This window comes from Halichoeres trimaculatus, unplaced genomic scaffold (genome assembly GCF_033239565.1).
Source record: "Halichoeres trimaculatus isolate MK-OKI-2021-1 unplaced genomic scaffold, fHalTri1.1 fHalTri1_scaffold_8, whole genome shotgun sequence".
Lineage (NCBI taxonomy): Eukaryota > Metazoa > Chordata > Actinopteri > Labriformes > Labridae > Halichoeres > Halichoeres trimaculatus.
Window position 1 is genome coordinate 6315800 of NW_027437186.1, and position 16665 is coordinate 6332464.

The 16665-nt window shown below is 41.2% G+C and overlaps 1 protein-coding gene across 1 annotated transcript; it reads right to left on the reverse strand.

Annotated features, from left to right (window-relative positions):
* Positions 1–1525: 1525 nt before the first annotated feature.
* Positions 1526–4096, reverse strand: lbx1a (ladybird homeobox 1a). The gene is made up of 2 exons (XM_074676233.1): positions 3471–4096; positions 1526–2596 (listed from the first exon to the last, which is right to left on the reverse strand). The coding sequence occupies exons 1-2, from the start codon at positions 3778–3780 to the stop codon at positions 2082–2084; spliced, it is 825 nt and encodes a 274-aa protein (XP_074532334.1). The 5' UTR covers positions 3781–4096; the 3' UTR covers positions 1526–2081.
* Positions 4097–16665: the final 12569 nt, after the last annotated feature.

The following is a 16665-nucleotide window of genomic DNA, read 5'->3' on the forward strand; positions in this document are numbered from 1 at the left end:
GTTGTTGTTGGTATAAGTAGTCGTTTATTATTATTATTATTATTATTATTATTATTATTATTATTATTATTATTATTATTATTATGAGATCATATGTGTTGGATGATGTCACCTTGGCCTGCACATTAATATATTTGTCATCATGCTGGCAGGCTCCATACGGGAGCAGCCGTAGTTTAGAGGTCCACCATGGAGACGATGTTGGTGATGGTGTTAGTGGGGGTCAGGTCCATTTGTTTAAACAGCAGGGCATGCATCAAACTTCAATTTTCCGGCCGGTTGAATAAATGATTCTCTCTCTCTCTCCCTCCTCACCTTTCAGAGGAGGTTACACACTCACACACTGATCTGAGTTTAAAACACTCATGGAGAGCTCTGCTTCTGTGTGTGGAGAAAAAAAGTCAATGAACACATTTAATGAGAATAAGCATGATGATTAAAAATAATTTGTATTTAATAATATAATTTAAAAAACAAGTTGATATAAAAATGGAACTACTGAAAAAAATGCATATGCTAAACAATATTTCTGTGAGAAAATGCAGATTAAGAAGAAAAAGTGTAGATTACGGAAACCTGTGTCCTAACCACGTAGTGATAACTATTTACAGTATTTTAACTCCCAAAGAAAATAATGAACCGTATAGGGATCTTAAAATCTCATCATTGTGTGTTCTTTAGCTTTCCTAATGAACAGCTTGGTTTTCAGCCTGCACACGATAGAAACAGATTTTATTATTGGTGCGGATGTGGCTTACAGTTTCGCTGTTGTTGTTGTATTATTTATTTGTTTTCATTTTTGTAGCCTCAGCAAATCCATTGCTGTGGCCTAGAGTCTGGATTTTGATATTTCCGAAAAAAAAAAAACGATGATGAAGTGTGTGTGAATGAAAGTGTCGTGATCATGGACTCAGTTATTTGAAGGCGGCTCTCCGACCTGCCCACTGAGCTGCTCCCACATTCATAGTCGTGTTTCACGCAGCGGGCCGCGGAGCAGCAAGCGTGTCTGCATTGTGTGACACAAAAAGGAGACCACGCAGCTGAAAAGACGGGTTAAAACAATCCATCAAAATGACTCGTAAACTAAGGGACAATCTTGGAACCATATGGCCGCACTAACACTCTCCTCTGGCCGCCTTTGTGCGCTCAGACCCGCCGGACGGTGCGCCGAGGGGTAAACGTTGGTCTCCGTATTGCGCGCTGCAGGAGTGCGCCCCTCGGGGAACACACACACACACACACACACACACACACACACACACACACACACACACACACACACACACACACACACACACACACACACACACACACACACACACACACACAGCTCCAGATTGTGCGTATCGGAGAGACAAATGAAAATACACGCAGGAGGTCATGAGGCTAGTTGTTGTTGTAAATGGATTTGGCAAATGCACAAATCCCCTGAGAAATATGATCAAACTACAAATTTTCTACAACATGCACCCCATTCATATCCAAAAAATCATACTCATAAAATTATAAGTAATTTTTGGTCATGTTTTCTCTTTTATTATACATGGTCAGTGTAGTTTACAGTGTGTTGAGTTGTGTGTATTCTGAAGGCACTTCAGGGGCGTACAAAGCATTATAAATATATTAAATTGTCATTTATTACACGCTTCATTAAAAGCTTTTTGTCTTTTCCATTTGAACATTTCCTGTTGGTGATTATCACGTCGGAATATTAAATCTATTGAAAAAGATGAAAGTTTGAACTGAGTGGTAAAAACGCCTTTGAAACCATTTCAAAATAAAAGCATGACACATGCGCTGAATTCATTTTCTGATTGTAGTTATCAAACAGCCTCCTCTGTGTTTCGGTGAGCACCTGCATGTTTGATTTTTCAGATTTATCTTTCTGGGAGTCTCTCATCGTGTGGCATGCGTCTGCGCGCCTTTTGCCTGCGGAGATTCTCGGCTTGTGGCTCCAAATCCGAACGGTGCGCATCAGTCTGAGCCACCGCTGCTTGTCTGAGAGTGAGGGGGTAAAATCCTCGTTATGTCAGAGTTCTTGTGTCTGGACTCACGCGGCTGTTTGATCACCAACAACACCTTTAATCATCCACGTCAATCTCCTCATCCTCGTCCTCTGAGCAACACTTGCTGCTCAGCCGGTCCGTGTACCGCGACGATGCGGGTGAGGAGGGAGACATGTGGCTCTCCATTGTGTCCTGGTGGGACTTGGAGGGAACAGGGTCCTGCTCGGCGTGACCCGGCACTGATACAGCCCCCCCTCCTATAACCCCGGCCGCGCACTTCTCCAGCTCTGCCAGCTTGGAGAGCTTCTCAAAGGCCACAGAGCCCGCGGCCTTGGCGGACTCGACGTCCGCTTTCATCTCCTCCAGGTCCCGTTTGAGCTTAGCTCGCCGGTTCTGAAACCAGGTGATGACCTGAGCGTTGGTCAGACCCAGCTGCTGGGCGATCTGGTCCCGGTCTGCAGGGCTCAGGTACTTCTGATACAAGAAGCGCTTCTCCAGCTCGTAGATCTGATGGTTGGTGAACGCGGTGCGGGACTTCCGCCGCTTCTTTGGGTTGTTTCTCTGTCCAAACAGCGTCATACCGTCCCGGCCTGAGAAAGAGGGACATTCTCATGAAGGGGGGCAATTAAGATCCAAAACTGAGCAGACTGTCAGCGCCAAATTTTAGGCTAGGCCTTCTCTCTGTGTGTGAGTGTTAGACATTCATTTATTATTTCATTTAGACTAAATGAGAAAGAACGACATAAAGATAAACAGATAGAAAAATAAATAAATAAATACATAAATAAATAAATAAATAAATAAATAAATAAATAAATAAATAAAGATAACAATTGAAATGAATTTCTTTTTTTTTCCTGGCGCGCTGTTTTAAGTGAAAGTATTTTCTGGATTTGCTGTAACCTCCTTCTTTGATCAACAAGATGTCAGCTAAAATATTTCGGTCCCTGGAGCATTGAATGAGGTTAATCTGAATTATCAGAACTAACTAACATCTATGTAGCCGTTTAAATTTGTTGTAAGGAAAAAAAGAAAAAACATTTAAATATCAATAGCATTAGATTTTAATGCCACCGCTTAGGTACATCTTTTGTGACAAAATTAATAAATATAAACGATTATTTCAAAAATACTTGTCCCGCTGATGCACTTTTTTAATCAAGTTGTATGTTTTAAATTATTTTTTTTATTATTTGATTTGATTTTTTATTTATCTCAAACTTGCAGAGATGGAAAAACAAAAGAACACAAATTGTTGCCTAAAGAGAAACAAATTAAATGATTAATTTATTGATCTGAAATACAAAAACGAACTAAAACTAGATCACGAGCACGTTAGTCCCCCTGAAGCTAAAAAGCAGGCCCCAGTGGAAGAGAGAAGCAAATAATCTAATCAAAAATATAAACAAATAATAGATATATAAATATGAAAAAATCCAGTTAGTATAGAAGCGGTCTTCTTACCCTCTGCAGCCTGCAGCACGCTGACCTCTAGACCCTTGAAGGTTTTGCTGGCGAGCTCCTCCAGCGCGCACAGCGGGGACGTCTGACTGAGCAGTGCGCGGCCGGCCAGGCTGTGACCCGCTGAGGGCAGCTTGTCCCTGGGAGAGCTGTGGCAGTAGCTCCTTCTCACGGACGGTTTGCTGAGGATGTCCTCAATGCTGAACGGCGTCAGCGGCTTGTTGGAGTTGGCCGGCGGCGGCAGCTGATCCAGCGGGCTGCGTCTCCGCTCCTCGAGCCCCGAGGGGCATTTGGAGTCATCCTTAGAGGTCATGGCAGAGGGGCAGGTCTCCCCTGGCTGAAGAGATCCGGGAGGGAGCGCCTCAAAGCCGGAGAAGTTTTCAAAAAGAGGTCACGGAGTAGGGAAGATAAACCGCAGCTTGGATCACAGGGGGTTCCCTTCACGTCGCATGTTGGCGGCTCAGCAGCGGGCTGCGGGGGCACTTCTGACTCCCACCAGTCCCCCCACGTCTCGGGGCCACTTCTCCAGCGTGACGCACGAGGCACGAGCCGATCCCATCCGGTGGACAGTGGTGCACCAAAAGCAGCAGCGATTGAGCAGCAGTTAGCAGTTATTTCTGACCGGAAGGTAATCAATTACTCTCTCTCTCCCTCACACACTCTCTCTCTCGCTCACACTCTCTCTCCCTCGCGCGCACGTGATGCGGTCAAAATCAGGAAGCGTTAATTAGAAGCCAAGGTGGAGGGAGGAGGAGTCCAATTAGAAAGCAGAGTAAGCCCACTTACCACCTTCATTGCAGAATGAGGTAATTTGTCACAAAAGCAAGCAAATGTTTCCCTCCACGTGACACTCTCCTTGATTGCGTACACGGAGTAATTGGCACCGCGCGCGCGCTTCGTCACTGAGTGAGCTCGTGCCAGTCCGGATAAACCAGCACCAGAGGAACACAAAACGATGGTCTCCCATCATCAAGACAATCACTGGAATAACATCACTTCGATCAGCTTGCGCGCGCAGGAGAGAAAAAGAGAGGGGATCACTCTGGTCTGTAATTCCCCAAACACACACACACACACACACACACACACACACACACACACACACACACACACACACACACACACACACACACACACACACACACACACAGAGAGAGAGAGAGAGAGAGAGAGAGAGAAATCCAACATAAAGAGAAAATAATAAATCTGATATCATCTTAACCCACCATGAGTACAGACCTTTGCGGCATTTGTGAGTTATTTTTCCTGTGAATCATCTCTCATCAAACTCCTTTACATATCTGGAAATCTAAGTTTTTCAAAACAAACAAAAAATCTCCACTGATAAAACAAAAACAAAAACAGTGTATTTAAATTAATGTTGCCTTGTGTCTTAATTATTTTTTTTAAAGTAACCTTCATGATTTTTTTTTCATATTTTTGTTGGTTGGCAAATATTCCAGATTGTCCTGATTGGCAGTCACACACTTCAAGTCCATCTCTTTCAACTTTTTGCACATTTTTTTCTTTTTCTTTTCCTCAGTTGTTTTGAAATAATTCAGAATTTTTCTCAAATTGTAATTTTCTTTGCTGAATGTGAGAAAACCTCAAACCCTAAACAAATAACTTACTTAAAGCTATAGTTTCTTTTTAAGTAGCACACAGAGATGGGCTACAATGTCTTGTTAATCCACATTAAATATTTTTTTTTCCGCTCAATGCCTTTATTTTTATTTCTCCTTCTTTTTCTTCTTTTTCTTCTTTTTAGTAATAATAATAATAATAATAATAATAATAATAATAATAATAATAATAATAATATACATTTTATTTATAACATACTAAAATTAAAACAAACCTCAAAGTGCTAGAAATAGCTGCATTAAATAAGAGCAAAATATGTGACTTTATGTTGATTTTATGGGTTCAGGGAGGATATTTCACAGGCGGGGTGTGGTGGAGCAGAAAGCACGGTCCCCCGTTGTGTGGAGCTTAGTTTTGGGTGTTAAGAAGCGGTTTGAGTTCCTGGAGCGGAGGTGTCTGGTGGTGATTTGTGGGGCTTTTAAGGTGGGATGGAGCTTTGCCATAGATACACTGGAGGGTGAGGAGGGAGATTTGTATTGAGTGTGTTCATATTTACTCTCATCAGGATCCTAGCTGTGCTGTTTTGTACATACTGGAGCTTTTGAAGGCTCTTGCTTGGAAAGAGAACTGTGTTGCAGTGATGCAACCTGAAGGAGACAAAGGTGTGGACGAGTTTTTCTTGGAGGGAGAGAGATGGCCAGAGTTTAGCAAAACTTCTGAGGTGGAAGTAGGAGCTCTTGCAGAGTTGTTGGATGAGAGAATCAAAGGTTTGATGGGAGTCAAATATTACACCTGGGTTGGTGATGAGGGGTGAGAGTGGGATGTTTTGGTCAGAGAAGGACAAACTTTTACCACAGGATGAGTGAACCTGATGAGGAGTGCTGACCTCTGTTTTTGAGCTGTAGGAAGTTTTGAGAGCTTGGCCTTCACATGAGGAAATTGTCTTTTAAATCTGACACAGTAAAATCTCTGTTCTTGGTTTGGATTTCACTGCACATGGGGATGTTCTTAGGTCTTTTTCCAGGTAGAGTGGAGCGTTCAGACTCTGGGTTAGTGTGACCGTGGGGAGCCTCCGAGTCCTGGCACCAGTCACCACCTACACACTACACCGCCTCCCACATCTGAGTATAACAGGACAAACATCTGCTCCACGATTAGTGCTGCTGCTGTTACAGCAGAGGTACTACACAAACTATGGTGCATTATTTCTGCAGCATGCTGCCATCAGGGGACGGACACTGGAAACAAACTTCAGATAGAAATCTTGGGCTGTGAGGACTCAAACACATAATAAATCAATCATACAAAGCTTTCATGACATTTTTCTGTATAAGCAGTTTTTTTCATTTTTTCCAATCATTACACAGACTCTTAAAATGATCCCAATCGTTCCACAGCTGGAGGTCCAACAGGCTTCATCTGTAAGTGTTGTTTCAAAGCTCCGCCTATGAAGGTGTACACTCAAAGAATTCAACTTGAAACTGAAAGCTCTCCCTCTGAACGACTAAATCAATACGACAGGATAAGATTTAAAAAATAAATTCTAAATGACTGACACGTCTTTTCTCTTGTGCCACCTTTAACCGTTTATCTAGATGATGCATTGTGGCACATGGAGACATATTGACTGCCAGTAAATTGCAGGAGCATGAAAGCATAGATGGATAGTTTGCTATCAGCTAAACATTTAGTAGCAGGCCATAAAAAGGCCGGATGAGTGATTAGAGGAGTTTGGGGAGGCCATCTGCAGTCACAGCCTTTTGGAGCTCTGACAAAGTCCTCAGACAGTTTTATTTCATAATTTACTCCTGCTCTGGCTGACTGTGACATTTGATTATACGCCTCGTCTTGGATCTTTTTGGAGCGGGCCCCCTGCCTTTCACTCTGGCCCTTTTCATTATCCTTCAGCCAGCTCCACCCTGGCTCTGATGGATGGATGTATTCATCTGATACTTTCTCCCAAATGGAGAAACATTCACGTTTCCACGTAGGTTTTAATTTCATCTTTTGGGGGTGTGCTTTGTAAAAGGTCTGACACGAGGCCCCTGCCTGCTCTGGGGTAAACATGGACCCCTGTGGCTGTACAGGCTCCCTCTAACAAAGCCAGCTTTAAAAGCTGCATCTACAAAAACTATCAGGTATATTTCTTTCCCTTTAAACGTTCATTACAACTATCTGACAGAAAAATATATCGTAAAAAACAAGTTAAAATGAGAAGAAATTAAGAAAATGTTACCTCTGTTTATGCATGATCATTAAAGAGGGGTTAGTTATTGTGTTTTGGGAATGGCTCAATGCCATTGTTTCTTTACATAATTTGAAAACACCAGTGTGAGAAAAATCCCTTTTTTTCCCACTTGTGTTTTGAAAAATCTTTGTCTGAATTACTTTGTTTTAGCTGCTGTCTCTTTAAGGCTCCCTGCTCCACAAACCCCCTTCCCTCTGATTGGCCAGCCCTCTGGTGGCCTGTCAGGAGCAGAAGGACAGACCTTGGTGTTTGAGGTCCTCCAACATGTCATTAACCAATAAGGTTTTATGTGATGACATCATCATTGTAGCAAGTCTTGTGAAGATCTTGTGCTAATTTTCGCCCCCCTGCTGGTCTTTGGCAAACATACACATTTAACAAATGGTTGCTTTAAGTACATCAGAGTGCTACAACTACGTCTTTTATGCTTTTTTTGTCTTAAGTAAAGGTGAATGACGCAAAGACAGGCTGTGGGATAAAAATGTGAAGGTCTTTGAAGTATCTTTCTAACAAGCTGCTGTCTGTCTCTCTGTCTCCTGAAGCAGGGCTCCTCAGATGTAGACTACAAATCACAGTGTCACTTTGACCACCGGGGCAAGAGAGGATGGAAGACTAGAGAGGAAGAGAGACTGATAGACAAAGACACATTCAACCAATGAGATAACTGTAACTACACTCACACCGACAAATGAAGTCACTTATTGAAAAAGTTTGAATTCAGTTATTGTGAGATGACAGATACACACACGTGCACTGTGTTGCACTCCTGGTGTAGGAAAGCACAGATGTCTCCACACACACTCTACAGGAGTGTGAGCATGTGATGCTAAGAAGGATCTGACCGGTGATAGATGTCTCATTGCTCAGATGCTGCTGCTGGGAACAGAAAGAACAGGAGAGCTCAGCCTGTGCAGCTTTACGTGATGGATGAGACTGTTTTCACCTGACGGAGGAGAGAATGTAAAGAAGAGGACATGGACAGGCAGAAAATAAAGACCCAAAGGCAGAGGAACAGAGCGCACTCCCAAAATGCTCCAAAGAGGAGATGCACGAGTATGTTTTAACGTCTACAAGCTGTGGTGCTGATGTGGATCGTTAGATGGATCAATAAGAGGTAAACCAGTATGAATCCATCGAAACTAAACCAAGCAGATATTTTTGTGCCTTGTCTAAAAAACCAACGAAAAGAGAAAAAATAACCCCAAACACTAATGTTAGAGCATACACAAACAGGCCTTAAAATGGATTAATATGTGATTAAGATGCCAAAGCTTTAAAAGTTATGCTGAAACCAGAGGTAGGATCTTTCAGAAGACCTGTATAGATGCTCTCTGAGGTTCAGGTCAGTGTGCTCAGGGTTAGGGTTAAAAACAAGCTAAAGTGCCAGCTTAGGAGCTAAAACCTGCTTAGAGATGCTGTGAGAGGATCTGTTTTAATTGCACTGCCTCGCCACCTTGTGGCCCGGAGTCTCACACACACTGTCGTAAAATACTTTCAGTGAGGCGTGCGTTTGTTTTGGAATTAAAGAGATCAGATCAAAACAAATTTTCTTTGTTCAAAACAAATTTTTACTGGATACAAAACCCCAAGTTAGGGTATTTATCAGTACAGTTACGTAGCTCTTCGGTTTAAAGCGTGACATCAAGCAAACCTTGTAGCAGCAGGCTATATGTAGCGCTATCGGCAGCCAGGTGCTCTGATGTAGCTGCAGGCTAATGTGACAACTAAATACTGTCAGTTTGTTTAGTAATCTACCAATCAGAGCTAACGTAACCTCTCTCTCATTTTATTGAAGTTTGAACAGACCACTGCAGAATAACTGCTGACTGTGGGTTGGGATGAACATTAGCACAAACAGTTTAGCCCCTGTGTTAGCCTTTAGCTCGGGCTCTATCTCTCTCCTGTTTATCTTTCTTCTTCTCTCCTGTCCTTTTTCTGTCTGACAGTTAGGCGCCAGTGTCCACCATCACTACAAAATTAATCACAGAAATCGTTTTCAGCAGAGAAAAACACAGCTCTCTCTTTTCACTACTAAACTTCATCAGCCGGAGTGGGGTTGTCATAGAGACTCAGACGTGCTGTAAATTAATCTTGTCCTGGACGACCTAAACTGGAAGCTAAGAAGTAGCAATTTAAAATAATCTGTAACCTGTAATATTGGTGCCGATAATCTCATTTTGCAGTGTGGATACGGTGGCCCTGACGTGCAAAACATAACTGCAAAAACAAAACGCACACAAAAAAGAAAACACACACAAAAAAAACCACACACACAAAAAAGAAAGCGCACAAAAAAGGAAGCAAACACAAAAAAGAAAGTGAACAAAAAAAAAAGAAAGCGCACACGAAAAAGAAAACGCACACAAAAAGAAAACGCACACAAAAAAGAAAGCAAACACATTGCCAGTTGGCAAGCAACAAACTGGTGCATTATCGCCACATGTTATTGTGGAGTGTGAGGTAACACTACCATTTTGGGATTTCTATTTTGTGTTTGATTTCTTTTTTGTGTTTGCCTTCTTTTTTCTGTGCGTTTTCTTTTTTGTGTGCATTTTCTTTTTTGTGTGCGCGTTCTTTTTTGTGTATGTTTTCACTTTTGTGTATGATTTCTTTTTTTGTGTGCATTTTTTTGTGTTCGCTTTCTTTGTTGTGTGCGTTTTTTTGTGTTTGCTTTCTTTTTTGTGTGCATTTTCTTTTTGTTTGCTTTCTGTTTTGTGTGTGTTTTCTTTTTTGTGCGCACTTTTTTGTGTGTGTTTTTTTGTGTGTGCTTTCTTTTTTGTGTGTACATTCATTTGTGTTTGCTTTCTTTTTTGTGTGCGCTTTCTTTAATGTGTGCGATATCTTTTTTGTCTGCACTTGCTGTATTGTGTGCGTTTTCTTTTTTGTGTGCAGTTTCTTTGTGTGCGTTTTCTTTTTTGTGTTTGCTGTCTTTTTTGCGGGTGCACTTTCTTTCTTGTGTGCGTTTTCTTTATTGTGTGCATTTCCTTTTTGTGTTTGCTTTCTTTTTTGTTTTTGTATTCTTTTTTGTGTGCGTTTTCTTTTTGTGTTTGTTTTCTTTTTTGTGTGCAAATTTTTTGTGTTCGCTTTCTCTTTTGTGTGCATTTTCTTTTTTGTGTGCGCGTTCTTTTTTTGTGTGCGTTTTCTTTTTTGTGTTTGCTTTCTTTTTTGTTTTTGTATTCTTTTTTGTGTTTGTATTCTTTTTTGTGTGTGTTTTGTTTTTTTGTGTGGGTGCGTTTTGCTCTTCAGGGCCACCGTATATGGATTATGATGAGGCATATATTAAAACATAGAAGGGAACCTTTTTCAAGGTCACTTTCAAACTGCTCACAGCCGCTTTGAGCGTCCACATGGGAGTCAAAACCTGCTTAAGTGATCTCTAAGGAGTCAAAACCTGCTTAATTTCCTGCTTGGTAGTGAAAACCCACACTGTAGTGCTCTTTTGGGAGCCAAAAATGGGCTTTAAAGTGCCTTCTTGGGAGTCAAAACACTCTAAAGTGCCCTTGAATACACATGGAACTTAGTGCCCTCAGCACCAAGAATGCGCTGCACCCTTCTGTATTCTTGACCCTGCCCTTAAAAAGTCTGCCGCTGACGTGCAGTTATATCATTGTCAGCTGACCAGCTTTTGGTTGTTTTGGTGCTGTAGGCAGGAGCCACATCCTGCTGGAAAAGCAGGACGTGGCCTCTCTATAAAGCTTGTCAGTGGAAGGAAGAAGGAAGTGCTTTAAAATTTAATCTTAATTAAAGTTTAAATCATCACTACAGAGAGAACTTTTATACTAATCAGATGAAGGCTAAATGAAGCTGCTCTGGTGGATGAGGTGGTGTCGTTGGTGCTGTAGATTTCTGTGCACTGTATCCTTGTTCCTCTACTTTGTGCATACATTTTTCTACAATTTGTAGTGGATTGTTTGAACCTTTATTCAAATCTTCTCCCTTTTATTCTGTTTTTCATCTGTTTTTTTATCTGGACCACAGCCACATGTTGTTGTGTTAATACCTGTGAGCTCTGATGCTTCTTGATTATGTGGTTGTGACACTTCTTTTTATTTTTAGGATCATCTAATTCCTGTCCTGAGACTATCCTTTAAAAGCTCTGTGTTAACTTTAAGAGAAGAACTGACTCAGAAACTGTGCCTGTTTAAATAGTTATTAACTTTTGCTGAAAGGTGACCGAGATAAGTTTAGGGTGCTACATTAAGGTAAGGAGATTGTTCCTGGTGCACTCAGCGTTGAATGTGAAGATGTGAATGACTTTACTTCACACCTGGTTGATGAGTAGAAAGAAAACGTCGGCAGGATAAACGTAGCTCAGAAACCTTTTTTAATGAATGGGATGCTTCTCCGGTTTTGTCTGATGCTGTCGGGATCATTTGAAATCTGTCACATTAAAGTCAAACTGCTCGTGTTCGGCTTGATGAGATCTCCGTCCAGGCCCTCAGAGCAGGATCAGGTCATGTGATCAGACTCTCTGTCCTGACCGTGACTAAAGTGATTTATTCATTGCTGATGACTGATGACAACGGTCTGATGTGTTCATTAATAGTGAGCAGAGCCGCACAACCTTTCCTGTCCTCCCTCCTGCCAGCTGCAGACCGGAACAAATCGGCTCTTTAAAGAGAAAACCTCCTTCCTCCTGTTTCAGGGTTTGGTTTTTCTCCCCTGGTTTCAGACCAGGGGCTCTCTGTGTGTTAGAGAACACACCAGACCTCATGAAACCACTTCATCATCCACAGGAAGGTTTTTAAAAAGTAACAAGTTTAAAACAACAGAGAGGTGATGAATGGAAATAATGAAACACTGTTTTTTGGGGTCGTAGTTTGTTCAAAGTTTTTTTGTTGCTAATGAAAGAACACTGATGTTTCACTGCGGGAGGAAAAAGAAACAAACGAAAGTACGATGTGTGAACAGGGTTGTAAGGATAACATTTACTTTTGCATTTTGACATTCATTTTTTGGTTTGTTCAAAGACAATGCTGGGACACCTTCATGTGTGACCTGTTCAGACACCTTTTCAAATTTTTCCCAGCATGCACCTCATACACTTCTCTCTCTGAATAAAACATAAAAAGAAAAAAACTGATGAATCCAAATCAGCTGGATGAAAATTTTTCATTTAAACTTTAATTTAGTACTGTTGCAGAAAAGCATGAAACAGAGGTCAGGATGGTGAATGGTGGGTGGATTTTCACACTGAACGTGAGCTGGCTCAGAGGACTACGTAAGTAAAAGGAACTAGGAACATCCACAGCCCATTTTTCAACATTTAAAAAGGTCAAAAAATGAAACCCACTTAAAAACCATGATCCAAGGAGGGAGTTGTCTCATATTTTAGTCAAGTATATCCTATCAGGCCTATTCTGAGTGTTATCACTTGACAAGTCCAGGAAAATGTCATATTTCAAGATATTTAAAGACAAAAATGACAAATTGTTTTGAAAGAGTGATAAAAACTGCAGGTGTGGTGAGAAAATTGCACATCAAGTGTATTTGAAACAAAAAATGATGTTGATGCTAACAGAAATAAGCAGCTATTTATCACCTGCTTCTCTAGAATTGGCAGAAACGTTGGGGAACTTCTAAAAACATTTTGTGGTGGATTCTGATTTAATTTCAAATGAATTATTTGTTAATCGACACCTTCTTATCTTACATTATTTTAAAGAAGTTGTGTGCTAATTTTAAAGTTATAAGAAAAAACTTTATCTGATTATTGCCTAAGTGATGAAATTTGCGGACCTCTAAAGTGAAGTGTTACCCATTTAACTTACTTTAAAGTTTGATTGACCTGAAGCTCCTGACTTTAAACACGAAAGTGAGTCTTCTAGCTTAGGCTAGCTAGTGTTAGCAAATTACCTTCAAAGTTTCAAAGAATAGAAGACACGTACATTTTAAAGCCTTTATACGACTTGCTACATGGTGTTGAACTAGATACCTGGACAATTCTCCATATCATTGTCAGACACTTTAGGCAACCCCAGCAGACACCTTATTTATTTAAAGGGCATATTGCAGGTTAAAGACAACTGTTAAGAAATTGATAGGAAAATAACTTAAAAACAATATGCTGAAAGAATTTCCTAAATTAGTAAGCCACAGGGTCTCCTGGAGACGTTTTAGTGTGAGTTTTTGTACTTCCATGTTAAAAACTATCATTTGAAGGTGACGTCACAGAGGGGGGTCCCGCTCCTTCTGCCTCTGTTCAACATTGATAAACATGGATCAGACTGTCACTCTTGTCAATGAAGTGGAAGAAAATCTCAATTCCTCTCCATATAATAGTCCTCATAAATGTGAGCCTGTTAGGAAAGATGTAGATCAGGAGCAAGGCAGGATTAGGAGGAATAACGGCCGTAGGAGAGCAGAGGAGTTGTGGTGTCAGGAGAACCAGAGGAGAACGGAGCAGGTGTCCCCGGTGAGTGAGCGCTGTAAGCTAGTGATATGTAGCTTAATACTGTGTTCACATCAACATATATAAAGTTTGAAATCAGATACACTGACTTCAAAAATAAGTAGTACGTGTAAGAGCTGATTGTAAAGCAATGGGCTTTGAGCTGTCATGATAAAGCCCTTAGAGAAAAAGACAGAGAGGTCTATCAGAGATCTACCCACTGATCTAGAGTCAGAAAACCAAGACTTAGCTACGCTGCTTAGCTCACGTTTCCATTGGATTGAATCTCGGGCTGAATCCCTGGCAATCCTTGTTTGTGACTGTCACTAGGAGTGACAACTGGAGTTGTCTGACAAGAAAGTAGCCGCGTCAGTCTCACCCGGACCTGGCTCCGGTATCCCATCCTGAACTCCATTCACAGACTTTTGTAAAATAGACTCCATCATCTCAATCTTTCTGTTGAGAAACTGGCACCACGGATGACTGCGTTTTTTTGAAACCGATTCAGAAATAAAGCCCCATCTTGTCAGTGGCACAAAAACGATTCTGAGCATGAAAGCTAACTCAACCAGTCCGAAAAAGTGGACTCCATGTCCTGTTAAGCTAATATTTCTGCATCCATTCGTCCATCCAAACACATTTTAATCATCTTAATGGATGGTCATATTAAATAATACTGAGGAAGAAACACAACAGACACGACCCAAAATGCCCAATCTCACTCATGACAACCTGTTATTCACATTAGCTCAAAGTGGAGTAAAGGAATGTGAGTCTCTTTTGTTACGTCAAATGACGCGATGCTGAAAAAAGAGCGTTTTAAACAGCTGTGCTGAAAACAGCCACTTCTTCCTCTAAATTTGTGCCTTTTTTTTTGTTAAATATCAACAAAAAAAAAAGAAAATCAGCGATTGACTTAATCTACTACCTTTATTAGACCTTGCTAAGTGTTAACTCAAAAAAAAAAATCAAACCTGCAATATGCCCTTTAATCTCTACCATCATAACACCGTCTACTGTCACCTTCTACTGTTTCTTTCGGCAACAGGAAATGCTCTAGCCAACTCACACCAACGCGGAAATGATCCGTGCAAAGAGTGTATTATGTTTTTATCCACTAATTTTCAAATGTACTGTTTTACAAAGAAGTAGAAAAAAAATTAGAGCACATTATAATATCCTGGTTGCTGAATTATAGTTATTCACTTTCATTCCTGAATAGAAAAAAGTGTTTTTCTGAGCCGTTCCGCTATGAGCGTATTAATGAATGGAGTGAGCTCATACACACAGCACACACTGTCATAGGGTTTCATCCATCATCCATTCATCTAACCATTCACTGACCCACATCTGACCAGCCTGATCTCATGTCAGTTTGTTTTGGACATTAATATTTTGTTACTTCACAGATAAAGTCATGATAATAGTTCATTTCTAGAGTGGATGTAAATGTGAGGTTAGTCTGATGTGGACAGAAGTTGGAAAGTGTGAATGAAACTGAAAGTAAAGTAGCTTCTGTGTAAGTCAGATATTAACTATCACCCATCTCACATGGTCACACATGTACCTTCACAGGAAATAAGAGGGGTTCAAACACTGTGGGGTCCTTTGATGCACGAAATAGAGACATATAAAAGGATGCTGTTGTTTTTTCTCTGGAAAGTACTCAGCAGTCATTAATAACAACAAATATTGTTGTCGCTTGAGCAACGTGCCATTTGTCAATGAGAGGTGTGCTAAAGGAAAATCAATGTTTAATTAACGGCGAGGTGTTTAGCAGCATCAGACAAAGTCAGAGACTTTTCCAGAGCAGACGGTCTCAGCCGATCGCTGCTGTTTGACTGGAAGCTCCAAACACTAATTAGCTGCTCCCATCACCTCTGGACCAACAGGGAAGTACAGTCAGGAGTGTGTGTATGTGCGTGTGTGTGTGTGTGCGTGTGTGTGGGAATGAGACCCTGGAGTCTGGAGTATCTCACTTAACTAAATCAGCTGTGTTAGTGAGTGGGCGTTTCCACAGAGAGGCATTAGTGCTGGCTGACTGAGCGTCAATGAGAGGTTGAAGCTGGGAGGAGACACCGTCTGTTCTCATCATTGTGACATCATTAAAATGAGCCCATGAATAAAAGACAGCACTTCACTGAGTGGACTTTCCTTTTTGTTTGTCCAACCTGTTAAAACCTAATCATGAGTTTATATTTACATATACTCACTATCCAACTTAGAACAGGAAACTGAGGCAACAATCCACATGGGCTCACCAAAACTGGACCATAGAAGACTGAAAAACGTTGCCTGGTCTGATGAGTCTGGATTTCTGCTCCACATTCAGATGGTAGGGTCAGAATTTGGCATCAACAACATGAAAGCATGGATCCATCCTGCCTTGTAGCAACGGTTCAGGCTGCTGCTGCTGATGTAATGGTGTGGGGGATATTTTCTCGGCTCACTTTGGGCCCCTTAGTACCAACTGAGCATGGTTTAAAGTCCACAGCCTACCTGAGTATTGTTGCTGACCATGTCCACCCCTTTATGAGCACAGTGTACCCATCTTCTGATGGCTACTTCCAGCAGGATAACGCTCCATGACATAAAGCTGGAATCATCTCAGGCTGGTTTCTTCAACATGACAATGAGTTCCCTAAACTCAAATGGCCTCCACAGTCCCCAGATCTCAATCCAATGGGTTAGATTCTCTAGGGAATGTTTCCAGCACCTTGTTGAGTCTATGTCACCAAGAATTATGACGGTTCTAAAGGAATAAAAGAGTCCGACCATTTCCATTTGAGGTCTTCTATTTGTAATAGAATATTCAAACCTTGGTGTTTACTTTTGCTTCAGTAAAGGATTTATAAACCTCCTCCACCTCTCAGAAAATGAACCCTTTATCTTCACCTTCATCCTGCACACCACAGACAGACTTCTGAAATGCCATCGTGCTCCTGCATTGATCGAACTCTGGTTTCTCCCGATCA

Coding starts and splice junctions, on each gene's coding strand:
- lbx1a (XM_074676233.1), bottom strand. CDS start 3,780: ATGACCTCTAAGGATGACTCCAAATGCCCCTCGGGGCTCGAGGAGCGG. Junction 2,597..3,470: donor CGTGCTGCAGGCTGCAGAGG/GTAAGAAGACCG, acceptor CCTCTTTCTCAG/GCCGGGACGGTATGACGCTG.